Source organism: Staurois parvus, unplaced genomic scaffold (genome assembly GCF_062004578.1).
Source record: "Staurois parvus isolate SC_StPar_1 unplaced genomic scaffold, SC_StPar_1.0 ptg000697l, whole genome shotgun sequence".
NCBI lineage: Eukaryota > Metazoa > Chordata > Amphibia > Anura > Ranidae > Staurois > Staurois parvus.
The window spans coordinates 2,570,257-2,597,390 of NW_028318493.1; the positions used below are offsets into that span (position 1 = coordinate 2,570,257).

The window sequence follows — 27,134 nt, forward strand, 5'->3', positions numbered from 1 at the left end:
ATGTCATATGGGTACAGTGTTGCATGACCGCGCAATTGTCATTCAAAGTGTTACAGCGCTGAGAGCTGGAAATTGGCCTGGGCAGGAAAGGGGTTTAAGTGCCCTGTAAGCTAGTGGTTAATAAAGTTCATTAAGCCCTGGTTCACATCAATGCGACCCTAAATTCATTCCACTCCGAGGTCCAACTATGCTGTGTGACTTCATTGCGACTTGCTGCCACTCAGTGCGACTTCAATAATAGATATCAACGCAAATCGTAATAAAGTCGCCCAAAAACAGTGCAGGAACCTTTTTTTTTTGTAGAATGGGCCCACTGAAAGATATGGGATGCGACTTGTCATTCGACTTCAAAACTCGCAAGTCGCCTTACAATTCGCATTGGTGTGAATCGGGCCAAACATCCAAACAAAAGCAGGTAATACACAACTTACACAAGGAGGGGTGAACAAGTTTATTTCTTTATGCATTGGCTGCAATTCAGACAACGACAAAGTCTCCTGGGTTCCGTAGTCAATGTAAAGGACCAGTGCTGTCTTCATAGTTATCTCCACATTGCATACCAAAACACGATACCATTGCTAAAACAAAACAGGGCATGAAAAAATATTACTTTTAGGGAATATCTACTGCAAACATTACCCCAGATTAAGTTAAAGCTGAACTCCAGACTTTCATTCGGTTTTGTACACAGTTGTACTGGCTTCTCTACAGTACCAATATTGAACGTCTCACAAAAGAGGCTGCATCAAGTCAGATAGTGCCAGACAAATTTCCTGGTTGAAGGACATCCAGAATCATATAGCTCTGTCCTCCTTAGCTTGATTTGTCCCTGTACCAATAACTACCCCAATTTCTTGTCGCCATGGCAGTTTGGTGGAGAACAATGCCTTTTCCAGCATGATGGAGCACCCCGCCATAAGGCAAAAGTGATAGCGAAGTGGCTTGGGGAACAAAACATCAAAATTTTGGGTCCATAGCCAGGAATTCCCCAGAACTTAATTCCATTGGAACGTGTGGTCAATCCTCAAGAGGCAGGTGAAAGAAAAAAAAAAAAAAAAAAGAACCCACAAAATCTGACAAACTCCAAGCAATGATTTTGTAAGAATGGGCTGCCATCAGTCAGGATACGGCCCAGAAGTTGATTGACAGCATGCCAGGGCGAATTGCAGAGGTCTTGAGAAAGAAGGGTCAACATTGCAAATATTGATTCTTTACATAAACTTAAAGCTGAGTTCCAGCCGTGTTTGTGTTTATTAAGCCTGAGTTCACACTTGTGTGGTGCAACATACCGCATATGATTTGCACAGGAACCACACCACATTCCTGTGCAAATCGCATGCAAATTCTGTGTGGTGCGATTTGAGCCATACATTTTGTATGTCTCAAATCACACATTTGCACCAAAAAGGTGCAGGAACCTTTTTTAGGTCCGCACTAGAATCGGATCGCATGGGTGTTCACACCCATACGATCCGATTCTGCACATCGCACCGCATTCTGCGAACTGATTTCGGGGTGTCGTTAACTTAAAATACATGCCCGCGATGGTTCGTGTGAACGGGATGTGATTATGATGCAGTGCGGAAATCGCGCAGAAACCGCTGCAAATTTCTCACCGCATCAGTGTGAACCCACGCTCAAAGTCGGCAGCTACAAAAACTGTAGCTACTGACTTTTAATAAAACACACACACACCTGTCCTGGAATCCAGCAATGTTATCATCCACGCCGTCCCTTCTCTCCTTCACAGTGCTGGCATCTCAACTGTGGGCACCAGGCTGTTACAGCTTGCGGCTTCACAGCCTGGTGCCCACTGTGCATGCGCGAGTCGCGCTGCACCTCCTAATTGGTCTGGCAGTCTTCTGGGACCTGTGAAAGTTCCCAGGAGACTGCGGGACAAAGGAAGGGGCCGAAAATCCAGCTCACTTCTCCGTGGCAAACTGGCAGGAAGTGGGATCGGGTACCTGTCAAAAACAGGTATCCGCTCCCCCACAAAAGGTGTCAAATATGGCAGTGGAGGGGGGGGGGGGGGGGAAGACAAATAAGAGGAGCTTCTGCTTTTGAGTGGAACTCTGCTTTAATGTAATTGTCAATAAAAGCCTTTGACACTTACGAAATGCTTGTAATTATATTTCTGTATACCATAGTAACATCTGACAAAAAGATCTAAAAACACTGAAGCAACGGGCTTTATGAAAATTTGTGTCATTCTGAAAACTTTCAACCATGGCTGTACACTTTGTGCAAGTGATGGTGCACTGAAAAAGATTTTGGATTTTTTTGGTAGCTGCCAGGACCCGAATTCATTGACCTTTAGAGAAGAGGACTCCACAAGTTGTAATTTCAAGTTAGTGTACACCATATCAGCTAGAAGTTAACTCTGGTCTTCTGGGACAGTCCCAAACCGTGAAATTCCTCCTACAGAGGATTTCCAATAGGATAGTAATAAAATGGTAGCCGCCAGCAGTCTCAAAGCATGGGCAGTCTCAGGAGAACAAGGGGGACTGTGCCCAGAGGGCCTTCAGCGTTTCCATCTTCTCCTTGCTGCAACTGCAACTGACTTGGCCCTGTACAGCACCCTACCGTAAACATGAGGCAGTGTAACAATGCACAGGGTTCTGTAATGCAGGGTCCAGTGCCGACTGGCAACACTACTATGTCCATGTCATGTCCATTCTTCATCTGATGTGGGGTTTTGGTACCATTCCTCTGCATAACTGCAGGAATGCTTCCTGATAACACCAGTCTCCTGACACTTGGAACTTTTCAGAATCTGGTACATTATGCAGAGAGCTGCACAGCAGCGACCATCACCTTCAGACACAGGCAAAAAACAAACATCCTGAAGCCTTTCTACAGGTTATGCCTAGGAGAGGAGATCCTGTCTTTCTGCCCAATCATCTGTAGGTGGCACATAATGCAGATAGGAAGGATTACTAAAGCTGCTCTGTATCCAATGATGTGCAAAAAAGAATATATTTAAAAAAAAAAAAAAATTACTGTCATCAGTGAGCTGTATAGAAGTACACTGTTGAGGCTTCATTTTTGCGTTAGATAAAGATCTCAGACACAAGATCCTCAATGTCCTTCTCCTCTGCCACTCTGTAGTTACTACTGAACATGGAATCTCAATCTGGAGAACTTCTATGTTCTTTTGCAAATAGAGGAGATAGTAAGTATGTAAATCATGTTTACTAACCCTTTTGCTATGAATGAACACCAGAGTGCTCAATACTGAGTATTCCAATGTTAATACACGAAAGCCAAAGGATCAGTATATATAAGAGACAAGCGGCCACATTTTAAATGAATGGCTGCTGTTCACAGCTATTCATTAAACAGAAGACCCTAGAAGACCCATCTGCCATTAGTTCATGGTTGCTGAAGCAACGGTTAGATTAATGCTGGACAGAATGAAGCCATCGTAAGGCTTACTGAGCTGTCCAACTGCAAGTGGCTCTGTTTCACGGTAAGCCTTATGCCAAAGGCAGTGAAAGGGTTAAAGCAAACTTGAGCTAAGAAAAATACTGACGCTGTGATGGAGGCTTCGAAGTAGGGGGTTTCCCTGATGTACAGGATTTTGCAAAAGTAATCACTGGGGTATCCCCGAATTAATAACTGGAGAAACGTCCAAGGGGGGTGATTACTTATGAAAAGCTCTGAAGATAACCAACTAATTGCAGACAGAATTTACATTGTATTAAAATAAAAACCTATTTCTGAAGGATGTAAAGGTTTGGCAATAAAAAAAACACACACACAAAAGGAAGAAATGTTGCTAGATGGAAATGAATGCTGGATTAGTGTCAGTGTTGTGGTTTACCTGATCCTGAGAATACTTTGCTGCACAAACCTCCAGAATAACTGGTATATAGTCCTTCCTCACATTCTCCGAGAATGAATAGAAGTTGTTCAGCAAGACTGAAATTTTTATGAGAATTTCTAGTGATTCGGAATTGTACTTTTGGACAAAGAAATTGCTTGGGCTTGAAAATTCTGTAACAGAACCCTGAAAAATAAAAAAAAAAAGGGGGGGGGGTGTCAGCAAATTTCAAGTTAAAGAGAAACTCCAGTTTTATTCAGACATCTGCTTAGATATATTGCAAGGTTTTTAATGGATAAGTTCATCTTTTCAGGTAGAATTTCACTTTTCTTAATGGAGAAAAATAAAAGCATCTTCTGATGTCACATCTGGCCCAGACAACCCAATTTGCTAATTTCTCACCTCATCTATAGAAGCTTTGAACTTTCATCTGTCTATTTGGATTTTGAAAAATGTTTTTAGATTCCATCACTTCCTGTAGATCGTGTCCCAGCATGCACTTCTTTGCAGCATCACAAAAGAGGGAGTATACGGCAGAAGAAGTAAGGCATGTTCACCTATCTGGACCACACTTCCCTCATTACTATACCAATTCTTTTATTTCCCACCCACTTTCTATACATTCTGATTGTACAATATCCTTTTGATCTCCCCTTAGCTCTGTAATCCAAGAGCCTGTCTGATTTGACACAAACTGAATTCAGGTGTGTCCTCATATTCCATAGTTCTGGTAAATTTAATAAGGAAAATGTACAGATTGTACAATCAGATCACATAGTGTAAGACCATCTTTATCCGGTTCCCACCCGGCCTATGGCCGAATGGCGGCCGGCAAAAACCCTCACCGTTCCGGGTGGACGCCATATGGCATCCTTTTCGGGCATGCGCAGTTTGCGCGCCTGCAGAGCCGAGCAGCGGCCCCGTTGCCGATACCATGTGACCAATCACAGCAGGTCACGACAGTTGTATACAAATGGATGGCTTCATTCATGCCATCCATTGTATACTAGTGTGTCTAGCTGTGAATGGTCACAGCAATCACATGCAGAAGCTGGGTCAATCACAGCCCAGCTGTGTCATGTGATTAGCTGTGGCCAAATCACAGCTAAGCACAAGAAAAAAAACCCTGAATGAATTGATGTCATTCAGATAAATGCTTACTTATAGCAAAGTAATTCTTGGCAAATTGTGTATATAAAAAAAGAAAATACTGATCACTTCCCCAAAGTAGTACAGTGTTACTATGGTAACATTGTACTACTTTGGTCATAGTAAAATTTGAACAAAAAAAATCTTTAAAAAAAAAAAAGAAAAAAAATGTAATGAAAAAAAAATATATATATATTTTTTTCATACTGTCACCAGTCAGTGTCCCTGATCACCGCCATGCCAGTTATATGACGACGCTGTACTGCACTGGTGACAGTATGTAAAAAAAAAATAGTGTAAATAATTTTTTAAATATTTTAATTTTTCCAAAAAATGACAAAAAAAAAATACAACTTCAATAACCTCGCCATGCCTCTTATGAAGTACGGTGGACTGTCTGCTTTTCAAAAAGGGGTCATTTGGGGGATATCTGTACTATTCTGACATTCTTGGACCTCAAGAATTTAGACTGGTTGTCAGTACTTCAGGATTGATCAATATTCAGATCTATACCGTATTTTGTGAACTCTATAACTTTCCTACAAACTAAAAAATAAATACTAATTTGGGTTATTTTCACCAAAGACATGTAGCAGAATACATCTCGGTCTAAATTTATGAAGAACAATTATTTATTTGCAAACTTTTATAACAGAAACAAAGAAAAACATGGTTTTTTTTCACAATTTTTGGTCTTTTTTTGTTAATTTAGCAAAAAATAAAAACCCCAGCGTTGATTAAAAACCACCAAAAGAAAGCTCTAGTTGTGTGAAGAAAATGATAAAATTTTAGTTTGGGTACAGTGTTGTATGACCGCACAATTGTCATTCAAAGTGTGAGAGCGCTGAAACCTGAAAAATGGCCTGGGCAGGAAAGGGGTAAAAGTGCCCGGTATGGAAGCGGTTATACAAGTACATAGGAGGACAAAGTAGACAGAGGCACTCCCCATTCACATCTCCACGTAGCAAGAGCTCACATTCCCACATGCATTTTTTGGGCGGTTTGGAGTGTTTTCTCTTGTCCTGCATAGGGCAACTCATTCACATGCGTGACAATCGCCCCAAAGAAGCTCCAGAACTTTTTTGAAGAGGAGCATGGTGCTTTTTTACAACACTTTTTGATGCGTTTGTCGCACAGCCTGCAACGCATGCCTGTAACCCCGCACTTCGAATGGCATTGACATTTGCAGTGCGTTTCTGTGCAGCTTGCCATGTATCCGAGAACAAGCAGGCATGAATGGAGCCTCACTGTTCCTGTAAGAAAGCAATTTCACCTTTAGGCCCCATTCACACCTAGTGTAGTGGGAGAGCATGTTTTTGGCTAATTTTTTCCACGAGAAGCATAGCACAGCCCTACACATGGCAAAGTAGCTCACGGGACACTTTTTCGTGTTGCAGTTTTCACTTATGCTGTTTTTCTGCGTCTTCACTCTATTTTCACGTGGCAAAATGTGTGTTTGCTTCTGTGTTTGGGTGCCTATTAACAATTAATGGCACCAAAAATGCAACTAGTTTAAGTGTATAAAGGTGGTCATACACTATACAATCTCTGTATTTACCAAAACTAAAAAACAGTAGGACACACCATCTATCCAATCACTCTGTATCCAATCAGATAGGCTCTTGCACTACATAAATGATGGTAAATCAAGGCTGTGTACTCGGTGAGAATGTTGTTCCTTGACATTGATTGTATGTGTTCACAGAGGTGGGTGGAAACCACCTCTTGGAAGGGGGGTGGGCAAGAGCAGAATGTGCACTAATGAGGTCAGCTGGTGAACTCCATCTTGTGTCTTAGCAGTATTCACATCCTAAGGTCCATCCAGGAAGTAATGGAGAAGTTTATCATCAATATGAATGCTGAAGTAAGGGCTGGTGAAGGATACTATAAAAAAGCTTTTTCTTTTCTGCAAAAGTACACATACAAGATGTACATAAATGGCATATTGGTACATAGGGAAGCAGGAATTTAGGGGAAAAAATGTGATCCTCATTTCTCATTTAGAGAATCTTCGTAAAGATTTAAAGGAGGAGAAATGCTACAAGGAATTTAATGTTGACCAGAACTTCAAAAAGAATTTTGATTTACTTGTAAACTCCATATCTTGGAGTACAGTACAGGACACAAGCTTGATATTCAGAGACCCTGAGTTATAGACTAGTACCAGCTTTGAAGGCAGACCGCTTGGGCATCCCCCTACAACCGTACCCAAGCCCTGAGGTTTTTTTTTTTAGCAACCAATGCAGAGTAACATAGGAATAGAGGGAATATCGGCCTGTGTCCTGTACTGTACTCCAAAAAACTGAATATACAGACAAGTTAAAAATCCATTTATCTTATTCATATAGTACTGGACACTAGCTTGATAGTCAAGGTGTGAATGGAAGTGTCAGAGATACCCCTTGCCCTTCAAGACCTGGATTTCAAAAACCATGCCATTAAAGCCAGTAACCGGGAAGTAGGATGGCACAGGGGGCCTTGAGACAGCAGGTCTGTCCTGTTTGGAAGAGGCCAAGGGTCATCCCCCAGAAGTTTGAGTATCTCTGTGTACCAAGTTCTTCTGGTCCAGTTTGGTGCAAAGAGAAAAACTGATTTCTCCCTCCTCTATTTACCTCTTCAAAGATATGAACGTCCACTTCCTTATCTCTTCAAAAGGGATGTGAACGATCACTTCCTAGGACAAAAGATGGGTGGTCTGCAAATCTGAATGTCTTTGGGCAAAACAGTGGGGGGGTAGAATTTGAAGCTCTGTTTTGAACCCTTTTGAAACCATCTATTGAATCCACAGGTCTGAGACGTCTGTGACCCAGAGGAATGCAAACGACAACAGATGTCCCCCCACTCTTGAGAGTGAAGGTACCCATTCACTATGCAGAAGGCTTTGGGATAGATTTGGTGGAGTTTGTGTGCCAAGTCTTAAGCCAAAAGGAATTTTGGCTTTGAAGATGAAGCTTGGGAAGTGCGATGGGACACTCTTTGCTTTGAGGATGTAGAAACCCCTGAGGAGGCGGGTTTTGAAGCCTTTCTTGTGGAAAGGGGACTTTTTTCCTCTGACCTCTTTTATTAAGTGTATCACCAAAGAGACAGCCTTCTGCAAAAGGCATACAAGTAAGGCATCTTTGGCAGGCAGCTTCAGCTGTTCAGGCTTTTAGCCATAAGATTCTGTGCATGTGGACAGAAATGAGTCATTCTGGAAATTGTTCTAGGGAATAAACACATAAAATAGAGCAGGAGGCAATGTTTATAAGTGTTCCACCAGAAAACAGGATTCTATTGATGGTTCATTACCCTAGTCCAATTAGCTGCAGTCTGACAAACAGAAATTGCAGCAGTAGCTGGTTGCAGGGATGGACATGTAAGAGAATAGACAGTCACTGAGTGTGTCTTAAATTTCCTGCAAGCAAAATCCTTAAATGATGGAACATCTTCTATAGGGACAATAAAATGTTTATTTAGAACAACAGAGTCTACTACCCAAACAGTCCACATTTTTGTGAATTTTTTCCATTGGATATAGCTCAGCAATGATTCTCAGAAGAGTGAAAATCTTTCAGGAGCCTCCAAATCGACAGAAATTTCCCTATTACATTTGTTCATGAATGGGGACTGTCTTTTTAGACTTTGCAGGTCTCTTACTACAGGGGCAAGTCAGTGAAGGTATTCCAATATAGGGTACTCACAAAGTAGGGTGCAGAAATGGAGTACGTGTGTTCGTGGAAGGATACACAGCAACTCATGTGTCGACTGTCCTGTAGTGAAGTTCTCATGGCAAAAGGGCAGGAACAAGTGCCTGTGCACCTTATAGAGGCTCTAGGCAGAAGTGATTAATAGTGCGACCTGTGCTGTAATGTAACACAGTCATCCACCTGAGACTAAGCTCTGAATGCTAGAATGTTTACTGCCAAATCTGAAAGTTTAAAACACCTGCTAAGTGAATAAACTTGAACACATTCTCAGCTTTTCAAGTTTTACGTAGAAAAGAATACTCTTAAGGGGACACTTAAATAAGTGTACTGCAACTGAGAGACTGATTCTCATACTTGCTGTAAAACTACAGTATAGCTGCATATATCCTTGAATATAGGATGACTGTTTTACCTGTCCATGTTGCTGGCCAGGCATTGCTGCAAATGGGTCCAGGCATTGCCACATCAAAGTGGGCAAACCCCCAAAGGGGTCTTCAAGGTCTGGGGAACCATAAGGATGGACCACAGCGGTGGACATCTATAGCACCCTGCAGCTAACTACACTTACTGAACTTAGTGCCAAGGTGAGCACCCAAGCAGAATCCAGTGCATGAAGCAACAATACAGACCATTTCCACAGCGTGGGGCCCGGGTATGATTCCCAAGGTATTACCGGGGTGACGCTGATCCACATGCACTGCTTCCAAGCAGTGAAGAGTTGATTAAAAAAATCCAAAATAAAAAGGAAAAAACATAGAAAACTAGTTAAACATAGAAAAACATAGAATACTTCAAGAGGGAGAAGAGGTCCAACACCTAAGGACACTAGCAAAAAACTGAAGACTCAGGGAGTGTGGTGGGGTTATAGAGGTTTGCCTAGTGGATGTGCCCAGCAAAGCTTTTGCCATTGTCCAATTACCTGAATGTAGCAGACTATAACCGAGGGTCTGTAATCATCCAGCCTGTGTTCTGTACTGTACAAATATATTAGAATTCATTTTACGTCCAGGTTTCAGTCGAGCAAGATCTTTAGACTACAGCCATACAAAAGTCCTGTGGTTGTAGCTGTGAGCTACAGGCCACTTTAGAAGGTCCCAATTAATTTAAGAAATTTATATTTTGCTTGAAAAACATATTAAGATGTGCACATTAATGTATAAAGCATTGTTTCTCAACCTTTTTTCAGTCAAGGTAACCTTTAAAATTAAAGCCACCCTCTAAAATGGACAGTCCCGAGGTACCCCATTCTAAAATGTAAAAAACTATTCAAACAGTTTTACATAACACAGCAGCATCCACACCCAACGCTAGAGGTGATTTATTCTTCCAAAGCAAATACACTTTGCACACTGGTCCTGACTAGTATTACAGTGTTTCTCTAAGTTTTTCTCCATCACTAAGATAATGTGACCCCAGCACTGATGGAGAGGGGCAGGGGAGGGTCAAACTAGAATGCTGTGCAGGCAGCCAACATCCTACTTATCAACTGATGATGTCATTGGTTGTCAGGACGTCGGCGGCTAGAAGGTCATAATGGTGTACAATGAAGACCTGTGGCTTTGTGAAATGAAAAGTCAGGCTTCTTCCACTCGCTGGTTTGTATACAAGTTTTTGGCAACTTTTAGACATTTTGCCAAGGCACCCCTGAAGAAACCTCAAAGCACCCCAGGGTGCCTGGGCACACTGCTTGATAAAGGCTGGTATAAAGCAATCACCTGTATCTGTGTTCCTTTACTGAGGGTCTCCAAGTTCAAGTCACACAGCATGACCCGCCTTTCTTCATCATCTTTTTTCGTGGGTGTAGAACCTGGAGAACCAGGAGACTGCAAGAAGATAAATCAATGAACTGCAGCACACGCTAAAAGATCAGAGATACAAGTCACAAAATACAAGGAGCAAAATAATATTGGATGAACCCACTGTCTGCGACAATCTGATATTGGAAAGATACTAGTCCTTAGATGTAAAAGCTGCATTCTTTTTAAATAAATCAAAAAAGAAAAAAAAAAGTACCAAAAATTAATTAAAATAAATACAAAAACCGCAACAAACCTAAAACCTCAATCAAGGTGAATAATACAAACAAAAAAATAGGAATGCGCTGTGAATTACTAAATATACATCTATAATCAAAAAGTCCACATAAATAAAGTCACTTCAAAATTAGTGCACAAATTTTTTTTTTCAAAATCACTTCAAAATTGGTGCAAAAAATATATATTTTGTATAATTGTGCTCATAATCCACCACCAGAAGAAATAAACTCACCAGAGCTTTTTGCTGATTAATGAAAACCAGCAAAAAACGCTGGGCCCTTTAATGGAAAGATTATTTAATATTTTGTTTATCGAATATATTTCTTCTATTTTTTGTTTGTTTAATAAAACTGATGTGTAATTTAATGATTTTGTTCTAAATGAAACATATTTGATTGAATTGATACAAATGACATGTTTGGAATGTTTATATATTTGTAACAATCAGTCCAGCAGTCTGTGTGATGTTGCGCTAATTGTCTAAGATTTCCTGCATTGTAAAGTGCGGGCGGGATTTGGATATATATTGCTACCATGGTGTCTGAAATCCAAGCCGCTCCGTGAGGACGTCATTTGTGATGAAACGCGTAGGTCAGAGCCTGGATGTCGTGATGTCAGGACGTTCCCTGCTGTCTAGCGGAGGTATCCGTGGTAAGTGGGTTTGCTCGCTGATTGCAATCTGATGGTATTGCTGACTGCCTATCATGCTGGTGTCGGCGTGACACCTTATTTGTGAGTGTTTTACTTACTTTTGATTAAATATGATGTTTTAAACTCGCTGCACCATCATCCTTTTTCTTTATTCCCGAGTGTGGCTCCTTGACTAGGACTGGAGGATACGTTTAATAAAAGGTTCCCAGGTGCTGGTTTGATACTTCTGTTGCATAGTATTGCTCCCAATCTTGAATATCCCTCTTCAATACAGAGTACTGATTTTGCCACCTGGATACTTCACTGCTCCCAGAGCAACAGCGTTTTAATTAATCAGCAAAAAGCTCTGGTGAGTTTATTTATTTCTTCTGGTGGTGGATTATGAGCACAATTATACAAAATATATATTTTTTGCACCAATTTTGAAAAACAATTTTTGTGCACTAACTTTGAAGTGACTTTATTTATGTGGACTTTTTGATTATAGATGTATATTTAGTAATTCACAGCGCATTCCTATTTTTTTGTTTGTATTCTTTTTAAATAAACTTTTTTTTTTTTTTTTTAAACAGTAGGAACAAAAGACATTTCAAACAATTGTGCACTTCCAACCAGGTAGTAACAATTTGGGAAAGGTCCTTTTCTTTTTTTTTTTTTTAGAAAGCCTTTGCCCCTGTACAGGAAACCAGCTACATAAAGACACAGTTTAACCAGTCTGCTATGGAGAAACACAAGCGCCCTGCACGATGCTCTGACCTCAACACTATAGAAAACCTTTAGGATAAATTAGAACAGAGACTGCAAACCAGATCTTGTCATTCAACAGCAGTTCCCAGCGTCACAAATCAGTGCAAATTCCCTCCGATACACACCAAAATTTTGTGGAAAGCCTTCTTAGAGGGGGAGGCTGTTATTGCCACAGAGGGAATCAACTCCAATGGAGGAGGTTGCCAGCAAATCTGAGATCAATTGTGCAGGGTATACTATAGGGAATAGGAAGGGCAAGGGTGGGAGGAGGGACAGTTGGCCCTATCTACTGCTATCCTTCAATACAAGTTTACCAAGTGGGGAGAGCACAACCTCACAAAAATGTCAATGAAGGTAACAATGAAAGCTGCAAATCTGAAGTTTCTGAACAGTAGGGTCATGCAATGTGCAGGAGGAATGTTTGAGTTACATAATAAAATATATATATACTGCGCTGTATCAGTAGGAGTAATTTTTCATCTGTCTGGCTCAATTTCCCATAAAGCTTTCAATTAGTTCAGAACAATATGTTCATTACAATACTGAAGTTATGGCACTTAAATACTGCTTGAAAAAAAACATATACTGCAGCTTCTATGTATAAAACACATCTATGAATGGAGGGGGTGGATGGTTCAATCACCCATCTGTTCTCCATTCTTAGACCACCTTTCATTCATAGAAGCTGTAGTGCTGCTAGGCATAAAGGGAAGGCATAGTTGGGCACCCTTGATGAGCGCCTGTGACAGCCCCTTAGAGTTCTGCTTTAAACACCACTTGTGGTCCATTTCAAACACAGAGACTAGAAAAATAAAAGGCAAGCCCAAGAAAATGAGAAGTCTGCGATGACAGCAGGATTATACCTAGAGTAATGCATGACAGATGTCAAACTCACTAGTTAATAAACTTAAAAAAACCCATCATGTCCTCTATCTTTTGCCTGTCAGCATAAGATTAAAACCGAACACCAACCAAACTACACAGCTGAAACACATAGATGTGGACTGGGTTCCCTGCCAAATAACTAATTCCAAACATCCACTCCAGAGAATGCCACACTCCCATTGCATAGCCAAAAGAGTGATCTGACTTTTCTCTTAATGGTAACACACACACAGGTTGGTCACCTATCCATCCTGCTGATTGGACAATGGAACAAGAGCAAAGGTAAGTTCATCTTTCTAATTGGATCTCATATCACACACTATCCAACTTTCAATGCCTGAAGTCAAGGTCTGAAGATTAGTTAAAACCCCTGAACAGTGTATACATATTATGAAAGCAGAGACTGGAGAAAAAAATGGAGGTAGTTACAATTTTTGTGTGACATGACATTAGAGAAACTGTTTATCAAACCAATATTTTCAGCATAAAATATGCCAACGTAAATTTTATCGCACACAAAAGGAATGTATTACCCAATTTTTTTGGTAAAACATAAAATATTAGGTTGTGCTAAGAAAACAGATATCGAAAATGTTAAATTGCACACGCCCGTAAAAAAGAGGCAAACATTGGTATGCAAACTTTTCCATAGTCCACAATAAGATTTCTAACACTGTAGGTGTAATCCGGTTTTCCGTTGTGCCGATATGGATAGATTGCCTACTCACCAGAAACACAGTGCAAAAACGCATATCTGGATCACATGCATCCTGGGATCTCGAATGAAGACAACCCGGTGTAGAGGATCCTAAACACCGGGTTGTCTTCATTCGAGATCCCAGGATGCATGTGATCCAGATATGCGTTTTTGCACTGTGTTTCTGGTGAGTAGGCAATCTATCCATATCGGCACAATGGAAAACCGGATTACACCTACAGTGTTAGAAATCTCATTGTGGACTGAGGAATCCGTATTTTGATATCACAGTGGACTCATTTTTATTGTTTATACTTCTGTGATTAAGATTTATTCTCATATAGCGCTGCACTCTTGGTTTTGTGATTCTATTAGAAAGGTTTTTGTGGTTCCTTTTAGTGCATTGATTGCTTTTCAGATTGCGCTCACTAACTTACATTTTCTAAACTTTTCCATAGGTGACGCTTTAAAAGCTTCCACAGGTTATCAGTTTAGCATTAACAGCGACTAAGGGACCTAGAATTAGTGCTTTCACTTCCGGTGTGCGCAACGATATATAACCTGTAGCACAATCAACCTTTTTTACAAATGTTTAGTAAAATATAAAATATGAGGCTGCATCAAGTAAAAACATATGAAATATGTCAAGCCTTCAAACTGCATGCGCTTCTGAAACAGCAACAAGCAAAAATTGGCAAAGGGTGGTGTGACGGGAGTCACTTTGGGTGGGGGGCCCATGGAACACAGCTCACTTTGGAGAGGTGGGAAGACCCCTGTCTCAGCTCCCCATATCCCTCTTATGTGTAAGTCACCCTGTGCCTGTAAGGGGTACAGGGTGATCTGTTCTCATATTCTGTAGACATGTCTAGGAGAGAGGTGGGGGGTTGTTGATTGTTTAATGCCATGTGGTTGCATCCCATTGTTCTATTGTGTGTCTTGCTTGGGAGCAAACTATTATGGGATGTGTGTGTTTGTGTGTATTGGCTTGGTGGGGGGTGTTTCCGGCAGCCCTCCCCCTGATGAAACGGGCTGCTGGTATGTCTCTTGTTACTGGGTGTGGATTGCCCTGCCCTGTGTCATTATGCAGGGAGGGGGGATTGTTCCCTTAAATGTATATATCTTGTATCTGTTTTAAAATAAAGGAGTCTATTTCCTGGTTTTACTTCAAGGCTGGTGTCGTCTAGTCTTAAATGGTCAGCGGTGGTGTCCGTGGTCAGTATTCGGACAGGGAAGCGGTATTATAATGGAAATACCCAAGTGCAGTCGGGGTCCGCTTTCGTTACAGGTGGGTCATTACTTTGCAAACTGTGCATAAATTATTGAGCAGCCTTAGGCCCCTTGCACACAGGCGTCATAATTTACAGATGTTTACTCATGAACTTGTGATGCCCGTGTGCAAGGGGACAAAAAAGACCTGAGCCATGTCGAATATAGGCGAGTTAAGGTGTGTAAACGTATAGAGTAAACTGCTTCTTCATTGCCAGAATCATAATATTCTCATTTAGCCCTGGTTCACTGTGAATGCGATTTTGCTGCAGGCCAGTGCGATTTCACGTTTGACTTGTATGACATCTGTGCGACTTCATGAAATCACAAAAATAGTGCAGAAACCTTTTCTCCAAATTGGTGCAGCACCGCAAAGTCAGATTCACACGGCTTTGAATGGTTCCATAGGCACAAATAGGGTGCAACTTTTCATGCGATTTGGAACTGTCAAATTACAAGACAAGTCGTCTTACTGATCTTTACTTTAGCCATATGCATTGCCCCATAGACAACAATGCATCTCATTTCAGATCAGTAAACAAACACAGCATTTTTTACTCCCATGTCCTTACAGTTGCCTTAAATCGCTTCCACTAGAAAATCGGCTACTGTCTACTGAAGAGATGTAAACAGACTGTAGGCTGCTATACCTGCCAGTAGTCAGGTTACAGGGCTGTGCTGTCACACACATAGTAATTAGCGTGAGACATAGAAAGAGGTAAAGCCTAACCCCAGCTAAAACCTTTCCTTTAGTGGATAAGAGTCAAAAATGTCATTTGTTTCTGTCAATCCTTTGTTTTCAGAACAAAATACATTATTTTGGGGGCTTTCGACATACTTTTATGGCAGAAGCAACACTAGAGATTCTCACCGTTTCCCACTACATACAACAACATTTGTCTAATCTGAAATTTTAAACACATTAAACTCTTTGTTAAACATTCAGTTGCACAGAGCATGCTTTCCAGGAATTAATCAAGCAAAAAAAATCTTTTGTTACCTTTGTTACCTCTCCATCTTTAATACATGGTTTCTTCTCATCAGTCCCTTTCCTGAAATGAATTTGCAGGAAATTAACAAAATAAGAAATATATTTAACCCTTCATTATAAAAAGTTATAAAAATAAAGATTTGCAAGTTAAAGGAAACAATGTATTTTTTGTACATAACCTCTTACTTTAAGACTAAAACAGCATGTTTGTACTTCCTGTAAAATCCTTTTCTTGGACTGCGCTGAGGGACATGGGAAGTTTTTCGCCTTCAGGTTATAATGCTGCCTACAGGATAAATGGACACTAACAAACAAAACTGTCGGCCCTCGATATAAACCCTCCTACTAACAGCATGCCTACGTTTATTAGCAAAGCAGAAACAAGAGCATGATCATAAAACACATAGGGGTGGGTTCAGTGATCCTCAATGGACTCCAAGAAAAAATGTTATGGTAAAATACAAAAATCCAATTTTCTTTCTCACCCACTGATCTCATCCACCCAGGAAGTCTGTACCCGTCAGAATGTCCAAAAGCAGTCCAACTGAGAAGTGGTGGAAGCAGCAAACAATGGCTGACAGGCCCAATGTAAACAGAAAATCGGGGGCTGCCAGCAGCTCAGAAAGGTGTGAAGTATCCTATCCCTAAACCTGGTATCAGATGACACAGAAGTCTACCAGGTAGAACTTACAGAGCACACAAACATAAGACCAGGTGGCAGTTTTGAAAATTTGAGTAACAGAAGCTTGAAGCCAAAGAGCCAGGCACTTACAGATCTAAATGCGCCTTGACAGGAAATAGGTGGTGCCCGATCCTTGACCATAAGCTTGAACAATGGTTTACCTGAGCCAGCCAGAAATGGTGGAACAAAAAGCTGGTTCACCTTTACAGGAACCATCTGGAATGACAATGAACTAGTCTAACTTTGATAGAAAAAGTGACTGAAAGATAGATGTGCACAGCAAAAATCACTTCCAAACAGTGGATGGAAATTTCCTTTTAAAGAACTGGACAGAGGGACAGAAGTACAATGACCTGATTCAGGTGGAATACAAAGACTACCTTAGAAAAAAAGGAAGTCCTAGGATAAAAGTCATGGGATGCATTACCACTTTGCCCCTGTACAACATGTGCAGAGTGTCTCCACAGGATAGGTCTTATCAGGAAATAAGAGGGAAACACTAAAAGTAGGAAAGGATCAGAGAAGTCAGGATCAAACAGCATTTTTTAAACCCTTTAGGTTCCACAGTGAGTACAACAAGCATGCTTTACTGCATATACAGACTGATTTTACTGTTGTGGGTTTAGTAACACTTTAATATTATGTATAAGTAGCCAGAAGAGAAATTAAATAAACTTTTCCCTCTGAAGAAGTCCATAGGACGTTGTGAATGTAAACTTTAGTTGCACTTAGAGTGATTGTGTGGAATAAAGATGTATTATTATAACTTAACCGTTTTTAAACATATCAGGGGACCAAGTGCATGTAACACTTGGTTACATTCCAATGCATGTTAATGATGCCGAGTTCCTCTAAATGCAGGCAGGGATGTGAAAGGAATGGATGCACTCACAATGCAGGTGGAAGGTGAAAATAACAACTATGCAGGTCAATAAAGTAAAAAAAAAAATGATTGAGATTATTTTTATATATATACTAGTCTCTCAGTACAAGACACGCATCAAATCGTATCGGACATCACTGCTTCAAACCCCAGCCAGTGCATTGTAGTCAATCGGCCATCATCAGGGGCTCTAATGTACTGAGAGAATGAGAATATTTTCTCTTTTCTTATAATTTTTTAAAATCTTTTTATGAACTGTATTGATAAATGTAATTACAGCATTCAGTTTTCTTTCCACTTGCAATTTAAATCCATTCCAGGAGTCGGTCACAAGACTGGCAGTTGGAGGAGTTGCATGAGGCACTAATGAGCGCTGTTGGGAAGGTGATTTTCTAAAAGGACTCTAAGCTTACCTTGGATGGTGTACTACAAAAAGTACTTTCTGACTTCGGCCAAAACTGGCATTGGCTAAAGCCTGAACATCAACCCTGTAGTACTAAGCAATGCCAACAGATCTAGTAGAATGAGCTTTAATCGGAAAGGGAGGCCACTTACTCATCAAAAGGCAGTTTCTAGAAAGCCAAAAGTACCAAAAGAAGGTCCCAGGGCAGCCAATGAGGGGGTGCAATGTGAGCATCTCCCTTGCAACAAAGGTCTTCATCAGAGCAGAGTGAGAAGCCAAGGGCCTCTTGAACAAGATGACTAAGGTCAAGACCTGACTTTTCAGGGTACTCAAGACCAATTTTTGATCTATCCCAGACTTTTAGAAGGCAAGCAAACAATCCATAGAACAATGGCAAGGGCAGAGGTTCCTCTGTTCACACCACTGGAAATATGCATTTGAAATACGGTAAAATAACAAGTAATCTTTCTTTCCTTAGGTTGCATGGGAATCAATAAGACACCCTTCTCCCTTAGAACATGGGCCTCAACAGCCAAAAATGTTAAAGCCAGAGACAGTGAAGCACAGTGGTATATGACACCTTGGGTCCTATGGGTTTGTAAGAGGCCATGGAGGTGCCTCTAGCATGGAAAGAACATTTGAAAACTAAGCCCTTCTTGGCCAGTACAAAGCCACCAAAATTACTGTAGCCCTTTTCACTTCAATCCTACAAAGCAGACGTAGTAGCAACTGGAGAGGGGGAAACCGCATAGATCTGTTTTAATTGATCACCAGTGTCTGACAACGCTTCAGGATCCCTCATCTACAAAAATGTTCAGTTTCTTGATGAACCTGGTGCTAGATGGTCCACATCTAGACTCCACCAACAATGTCTGATCTATCTGAACACCTCCAGGTGTTCAGACAGATATCTGGAGCATATCCTGCGAGTCTGACACACCATTATTGCAACCACTAGTGGTTGTGTGGTCAGTCTGGCTATGGAAAGGAAAGTCTTAATCAGGCCATCAATATCCTTATCCTCAGGCAAGTTGGCGATCAGAACTGTGAGTCTTATTGAGATGAAAGAAAAAATCGGATCAACCTCCGGAACAACCCACCCACCCATGGGATACTGTTGCTTAAGGTTGGAAACAACCTTTCTGGATGCTTTCAATCTTCATACAAATCATCCTTAACCACTTGCCTACCAGGCACTTATACCCCCTTATTTACCAGGCCAATTTTCAGCTTTCAGCGCTGCCGCACTTTGATTGGCAATTGCGCGGTCATGCAACATTGTACCCATATGAAATTTTGATCATTTTTTTCTCACAAATAGAGCTTTCTTTTGGTGGTATTTAATCGCCACTGGGCGCTTTACTTTTTGCGCTATAAATAAAAAAAAGTGCAAAAAATTTAAAAAAAAAAAAAAAAGTTTCTTTGTTTCTATTATAAAATTTTTCAAACAGGCATTTTTTCTCCTTCACTGATGTGCGTTGATGAGGCAGCACTGATGGGCACTGATAGGCGGCACTGATGGGCACTGATAGGCAGCACTAAAGGGCACTGATAGGCAGTACTAATGAGGTGGCACGGATAGGCGGCACTAATATGCAGCACTGATAGGCGGCACTGATAGGTGACACTGATGATGGGTACTGATAGACGGCACTGACTGGCATCACTGCTGGGCACTGACTGGCGGCACTGACTGGCACAACCCCTGGGCACTGACTGGTGGCACTGACTGGCAGCACTACTGGGCTGCACTGGTGGGTGGCACTGGTGGGCAGCACTGGTGGGTGGGCACAGGTGGGTGGCACTGGTGGGCACAGGTGGGTGGCACTGCTGGGCACAGGTGTGCGACACTGCAGGGCACAGGTGTGCGACACTGCAGGGCACAGGTGTGCGACACTGCAGAGTGGCACAGGTGGGTGCACTGCTGGGCACAGGTGGGTGCACTGCTGGGCACAGGTGGGCGGAACTTGCGGGTGGCACTGCTGGGCACCGATCATCAGGGCACTGATCATCAGTGCCCTGATGATCGGTGCCGATCCCCGCTCTGACAACTGCCGGTTCTCGGCAGTACTTTCCTCACGATCTGACAGCGTGAGGAAAGTGCAGCCGAGAACCAGCACTTGCATTTCCCTGTGATCAGCGTGTCATTGGACACCGCTGATCACGTGGTAAAAGGCCGCTGTGATTGGCCTTTTACCACATCACGTGATCAGCTGTGTCCGTAGGACACAGCGATCACGGAGATTGCCGGGTGCGCGCCCCCTGTGGCGCGCAGGAGAGCGCGTTCTGGGAGGATGTCAGATGACGTCCACTCAGAACTGGCCGGCCGCAGTGCAGCCGTCATTCGGCTATCTGCGGTCGGCAGGTAGTTAACTAAGTCAAGAACAGGAAACATATTTGGAGTGTTTTTTTTTTGTTAACTAGAACCCATGCTGGTTACTTTTTGGCATCAGGCACAGCACCCCTTTCAAACAGGCGGACTCTGCCAGCGAATCCACTTGCTCAGCAGGGTATCTGTCACACTGACACCACTATGCATAAGAACACAGCCCACTTTCCTCTATGGGCGGTTAGATATAAATTGACTGCCTGTCCGTCTACACCCAACTGTCCTCTAATCCGATCCGCCCAGATGGATGGTAACAGATCCCCCATCCATCTGTTTGTAGCAGATCAGGTGCAGACCAGTGTAAACAGACACAAGCCCAATTACAACCACCGAGTCCACAAGACAATGGATGGTCAGATTGGGTCCACCTGTCCGTTTTTCAGGACAGGCCCATGTAAAAGGGGTCTAACTTAAGACATTTGAGCACCTCCACTATGAGCACTAAAATGGTGTCTTTTAGTTTTGACAACAATGTGGAGGATGGACTTTCTTCAACAGAAGAAACATCAAATTCTGAAGAAAAGTCCCCCTGTGTTCAAAATCACTATCCTACATACAACCAACTAGAAGACCGAGTCAACGGGGGGCAAGGAAACCAAGGGACTGAGAGCCCTACCTTTTTTAGCTGATCTCTTATTGCCATTTCCCTGCTAATGGAAGAGATTTAGAAGGAAAATTTTTCTTTACTCTTACAGGAAGAATGTAGTGTCTCAGATGACAGCCCTGATTCTGAAAATAAGGGGAACCTTGATAGTCTGATCCGTGGAGAAGCCCCAGATCCCTAGTCCCGACTGAAACTGAACAATGCCTGGGAAGTATCGATAAGACTACGTTTAATTTCCCCTCTGTGTTTTGCATCCTCAATTGCAACCGGTTCCCCTAAGGGGCACTCGCAGCCACCAGAACTGCAGATTTTCTGCACGGTGCCCGTTAAGGAAAAACCCAATTCAGGTGCAAAAATGCACCACTCCTAGCACTGTACAGAGTTTAGAAGGGAAGATCTGGAAGGCAGTCACCTGCTTCACGTGTCCTATTGTAGCGCATTTCACCAAGCATTGGTGTCCGTACATGTGTCCTTTGTAGCACAGGCACGGCTGACATTTTGGACAGAGGTCAAAATGGTGCCCGCACATGCACCCTTTGGTCATCAGGAGTACCAGGACGGTGTCTGCACCCTTGACAGGATGAAAGCAGCAATACGGCAGGCCAGAGCACCCAAAATAGCACCATAGCATTGTATGTGCATCATTCTGAAGGGCAGCACAACCAAATGGCACTGGCTTCCTGATAAGTGAGACGTGGCCTTCTTAAACAGCCCTCAAAATCATCCACCTACTCCAATACCTGGTCTCCTTACAAGTAGGAGGAACACGTTAGCAGCCTCTCTGAACCATTTTTAACAGGTCAGCACCTTACTTACACTACCCTGGGCAGAAATCTCAGGAACAGGTCACTGTGTAACTTCATGCTGTTTGGTATGGGGGGGGGGGGGGGGAAATCTTGTGAGATTGGGTTCCCTCCTCACAGGTGGACTTTTGTCTTGGACCTGTAGAGCACCAGGTAGTAATGAACATGCTGTACGAGATACCTAGCAGCATTGCCTGTATGGCAGGTCCAGTGCAGTTGCAACAGTACAGGCCAGCCTGGCACCTCTCTTTGATCAGGGTCCAGGTACAATTCCCAAAGCATGCAGCCAGGGGGACACTGATCCAGTCTTCAAAATGCCTTGAAAGAAAATATCAGTGTTTCTTCTAACAATCTTCTCTCTCACCGAGAGATCCGTCCATATCCTAAGAACACTGGCAAAAACACTGGATCACATGGTGGGAGGGATTATATGAGAAGTGTGAAAGCCTTGAGTGACACTGTCTAATCATCTGAAAGTGCGACATATTACCAATCAGTTATGACTGACAGCCTGTGTCTTGTACTGTGTGATTAAAAAATTTGTTTTACTGTACATAAGTACCTGTTTGTGAAGATTATTCTATTGTGATTTGCTATTAGTGCTGCTATTCGAATTAATTACTTACGTAGCTGCTGGTTTGCAGATAACAGAGTGTGCCTTCCAATCTTGCTTCTGGCAGTCTACAGAACAGTAATAAGTATTGTGGCACCGAGAACACCTCAGGGACCCTGCACAGAAAACACATTTTACAGAAATGTTCAAACCACCTTTACTATACAGAATTCACATTATATATTTCTGGCTGTAATTCTGTCCAGCCACAGTCTATGATTGACGCACACATCTGCTACATTCTATAGCAAAAAGGCGATACTATTTCCAACTGCAGGGCATCGTTTTTTTTAATCCCCTGCCTGCTCAATGGACCATGAATGAATATCAAACTGCTGAAGTCTTCACTTTGCTCTTCCCAGTAAGTTACCTAAACCCAAACACTTTCAGCCCTCAGAGGCCGAAACATGTTGGATGGCAGTATTGTACAAGACAATAAATACTAATTTGTTCACAGCATTCAAAGCCCAGTTTCAACCTAATTTGTGATGTGCAGAAAATGATGGAAACACTTTTTAAGAAATTACACCAAAATCAACTAAAATATATTCAGGCTCACATGGAAATAATGAGCCCCAAGAAAGCTTCTAATAGTGTAGTACGTCTTTAATGGTCAGAAATCCAGCATAAACAAATAAAAAACTTACATCAAGATCAGAGAAGGCCACCAATCAGGATGGCCTTGTGGTATATGCACACAGGTCAGGGGCACCTTTAGGGAGGTGCCCCTGACCTGTGTGCATATACCACAAGGCCATCATGATTGGTGGCCTTCTCTGATCTTGATGTTTTTTATTTATTTGTTTATGCTGGATTTCTGATCATTAAAGACGTACTACACTATTAGAAGCTTTCTTGGGGCTCATTATTTCCATGTGAGCCTGTTTTTGAAGGTCCTGGGGATCTGGATTAATATGTGACTTCCCCCTACTCCTGCTGATGATGGTCCTGGTGGAATGATTGAGCATGCACCTAGACTGAGGACATCTAGTGGCTGACCTGCGGATGACATCTGCCTGGTATCACAAGTCCAGAGCACCAGGAGCAGGTCCTAATTGCTCCACCCGCAATTAATGCGCTATCTGGTTAGTACAATATTTGTACATTCAAGTGCGCAAGAGTCACCCTTATCTTTGACCGTGGACCTCTGGAACACCTGCACACAATCACTTTGCCTTACTACTATCAGGACTGAGCTATCTAGCATATGTGGTTTAACATTGTGCTATATATTTGTTTCAATATTTTATCAATATCTATATCTATTTACTCACATTAGCGCTGCATATTTATTTTATATATTTCATTACTGGGTTTAGAGGTTGCCTTTATGAAAGCGGCTTTTTATTACTGTTCCCAGCGCTCAATTACTACTTTTCCAAAATATATTCAGGCCTCATGTACACTGGATTTTCTTTAATGTGACTGTTAAAGGTGTCTGAATATGTAAATGCACATTTTTCATCCGTGAAATGTGCCTGCTGTACCATGTACTTGTATCATGTTCTCTTTGTTTTGCTCCCTTTTGTGTGAAATCCCTGGTGTTCCTGCCGGTCCCTCTGCTTTCCTATTTAAAAACTGACCACACTGGGCAAAAGAGTACAGTGAGGTCAGTTCTCTTTTGTGCTGGGAACTCAAACTTCTCTCCTCCAATGATCAGACTTCTGCTGACAGCCCCCCCCTTCACAGCCAATCACTGGGAAGATCAGTGTACGGCTATTTCTCCTACCTGAGCTTCTTATGCAGTTGAGAATATTTCTGTGCTTTTTTATATCTATACACATATGTTTTGCCTTTCATTTCTATTTTAAACTGAATGGGTTGTTTTACAAGGTGAGGGTTTATATATACTTTAAGTATTTAGAGGCAAAAAAGAAAAAACCCACAACCAGGGTGCCAAGTAGCATCAGTGTTATGGCAGAAAAAGAAAAACTTGCTGTGTGTGAACGTGCAATAATGCTAGGCACGTTTAGTGCTTGAATGTTGATTCATTTCAATGGCCAGAATAAAATATTATTGTGGCCTATAAAATTACCATCCAAGTACTTGACGTACCTATATGCGTTTAAAAGCACCAGACGTTTTTCTGCCTAAAGGCTGCTGCCAGGAGGAAAGACTAGGAAAGATGGCAAACATACAGTTTGCATGAGGTCTTAATGAGGTTTAAACAAGAAATAAAAAGGATGTTTATTTGCTTTAACCACTTCCTGTCCGGACACTTTCACCCCCTTCCTGTCCAGGGCAATTTTCAGCTTTCAGCGCTATCACACTTTGAATGACAATTGCGCGGTCATGCAACACTGTACCCATATGAATTTTTTACCATTTTTTTGAGACAGATAAGGCTTTATTTTGGTGGTATTTACTCACCGCTGGGATTTTTATTTTTTTTTACTATGTAGATGAAAAAGTCCAAAAATTTTGAAAAAAAGAGTGTTTTTCTTATAAAATTTTGCAAATAAATATTTCATCATAAATCTTGGCCAAAATTTATTCTGTTATCTTTTTAGTAAAAAAAATAAAATAAGCCAAATTAGTTTATAACCAAAAATTATAAGTTTTTTTACATATTTATTTTTTTTTTATATTATTTATGGTTTTTTTTTTTTACATACTGTCACCCTAGCAGTACAGTGTCACCATGGTGACACTTGTGGGGGGTGATTTTTTTTTTTTTTTTTACACTGATTGCTTTTACACCCATATAGGATATAATAGCAATCATTTCTCTTTCTCTCTGTCTGCATTCTTGCACTCATTGAGAAGTACTGAGTGAGCTGTGATTGGTCACAGCTTGTCACATGGTACAAGGCTGTTGTGAATAGCCTTGTACCATGTGACCTCTGTGATCATTCACAGATTTCACACGTAGTAAGCAATGATGTCACAAGTGGCATCTTGCTTACTACTTTGCATGTGATCACTGATTGGCCAATCAGTGATCACATGATCAGGACCTCGTGCAGAGGTCCCGTCCTACGATCGGTGTTTCACTGTATCCGGAAGACACAGCGGGACTGGATCGCGTGTATAAACGGCCACCCGACCCTGCAGTACCACCGTCCGGCCGTTTATATACAACGGCCGGACAGGAGGTGATTAAAATACATCTTTACATTTTTTAAACATAGCATTACCCATTCCTGTGCTTTCAGTGCCCCAGCCCATTCTCCCCCCCCCCCCCCCTCATCCTCCACACCCCAGTTCTATACCTCCTTGGCTCCCGGTCCAGTGAGAGATCAGTTGTGCAGCCTAATGAAGGGTGCACAGCTGATTATCAAAATCCTGCCAGCCAGGCCCATGCATGACCTGTACACTCTTCATTGAATCCTATGGAGAGTTTGTATTCTGCACTTTGAGGAAATGAGGATCTTATACTGACATCTCCCTGGTCAGAATTGCTGAGTGCTTTTTTTTGGTTTTATTAAGTGACAGCATCAGCATATAAAAAGGCCCTTTGTTAAATTATGCAAACTGCATGGTAACATGAAAAAAATGTAAACATTTTTAGAAACAGATGGTTCACAGAGAAAGATCCATTTTTCCAAGTTTATATGTAAAAGCACACATAAAGCGGATGTCAGATAACACCATGATGTGTTTCAAGGCTAACAGAGCAAATGAGTGCTACACATATGCACTCAGCAGAGTCTAGCAACCAATTGCAAGGAACCCAGCAGACATGATGCATCCAGCTGGATCAATGGTGTCCGCACCAGGCCACATTTAGGGAAGACACAAGTAAGGTAAGGAACAGTGACACAATAGCATGGAAGTTCACACCGATAATGTTTGCAGACTTACCAACCAAACCACAACTGTGGCAGCTTGGGGAAGGTTTCCTGGTGTTAAAGATGGTTGGCTCATTGCCTATGGCAAAGACATTATCAATATTATTTCGCTGCTGCTTCTCCTTGATGGGCCCAGCTCTGTTCTTTGTTTCCTGCATGAGAACAAACTCTTTCATTACCAGAACATATACATTGAAAAATTGTGTATTCTGCCCTATAGGAGAGACCAGGACCAGCTGAATATTGGCTTATCCTGGGGAAAACAGCAGAAGTTGGATGTTAAATCACTCCTGGTCAATCACATCAATCTCTGTAAAAGCCCAGCGAAATGATGTTGGCAAGGACCCACAGACACAACAATGATCCCCTGATTTTACTATTAATAATAGGTTTGGGCTACTGTTCACGCGTTTGTAGGTACCCTAATATGGCCCATGCATGTTACCATCTTATTGCACCATCTACCACATACACTATATAGGCAAGACTTGGTGGAAATCTGATCGTCACACCTTTATGACATTGATGGACATCCTATTCAAAAACTATGAGCATTATTATAGAGTTTCCCCCCTCCCTCATTAATATAAAGTTGCCCCCTCTTCCCTACTGCTAAGCCAACCTCCACTCTTCTGGGAAAGCGTTCCACAACAAGCGTGTGGAAATTTTTTGTAACAGCTACTTGTCTAAGGGACTAAATCAGGGTCGCAATCTACTTGTCCTGATAAAGAAAAAATAATAATAGTCTTATCCAGAACTTATTTAGTAATTCCTGGCTCCAGAGAAAAAAATGGCATCCAAGAGGCACTGGGACTTAAATATGAGTTTAAACAAGATAGTAGGAGGGAAAAAAATTCACTTGAAGAGCTCAGTGGCTCAGGCTAGGCTGCTCACAATAATCAAGGCCACCCTACTGTGGGTACTCCAGAAGGTTACCAGAAAAAGTGTGCACATGTGGAAGAAGTGCCAGACCAAAAGATAGAGTCCAAATTAATTTAATGATGTTATGTTAAAAGACAGCCAACCCATTTCGGA

At 41.8% G+C, this 27,134-nt stretch overlaps 1 protein-coding gene across 1 annotated transcript in view; it reads right to left on the reverse strand.

The window, feature by feature from the left end:
* Positions 1-27,134, reverse strand: part of TDRD1 (tudor domain containing 1) — a 106,586-nt gene that overhangs the window by 61,419 nt on the left and 18,033 nt on the right. Inside the window, exons 4-9 of the mRNA XM_089653094.1 lie at positions 26,113-26,251; positions 22,322-22,424; positions 15,941-15,992; positions 10,374-10,481; positions 3,824-4,009; positions 432-578 (exon numbers count right to left, since the gene is read on the reverse strand). Of these exons, the coding sequence (XP_089509220.1) occupies positions 432-578; positions 3,824-4,009; positions 10,374-10,481; positions 15,941-15,992; positions 22,322-22,424; positions 26,113-26,251 (735 nt within the window). The remainder of the gene's footprint in view (positions 1-431; positions 579-3,823; positions 4,010-10,373; positions 10,482-15,940; positions 15,993-22,321; positions 22,425-26,112; positions 26,252-27,134) is intronic.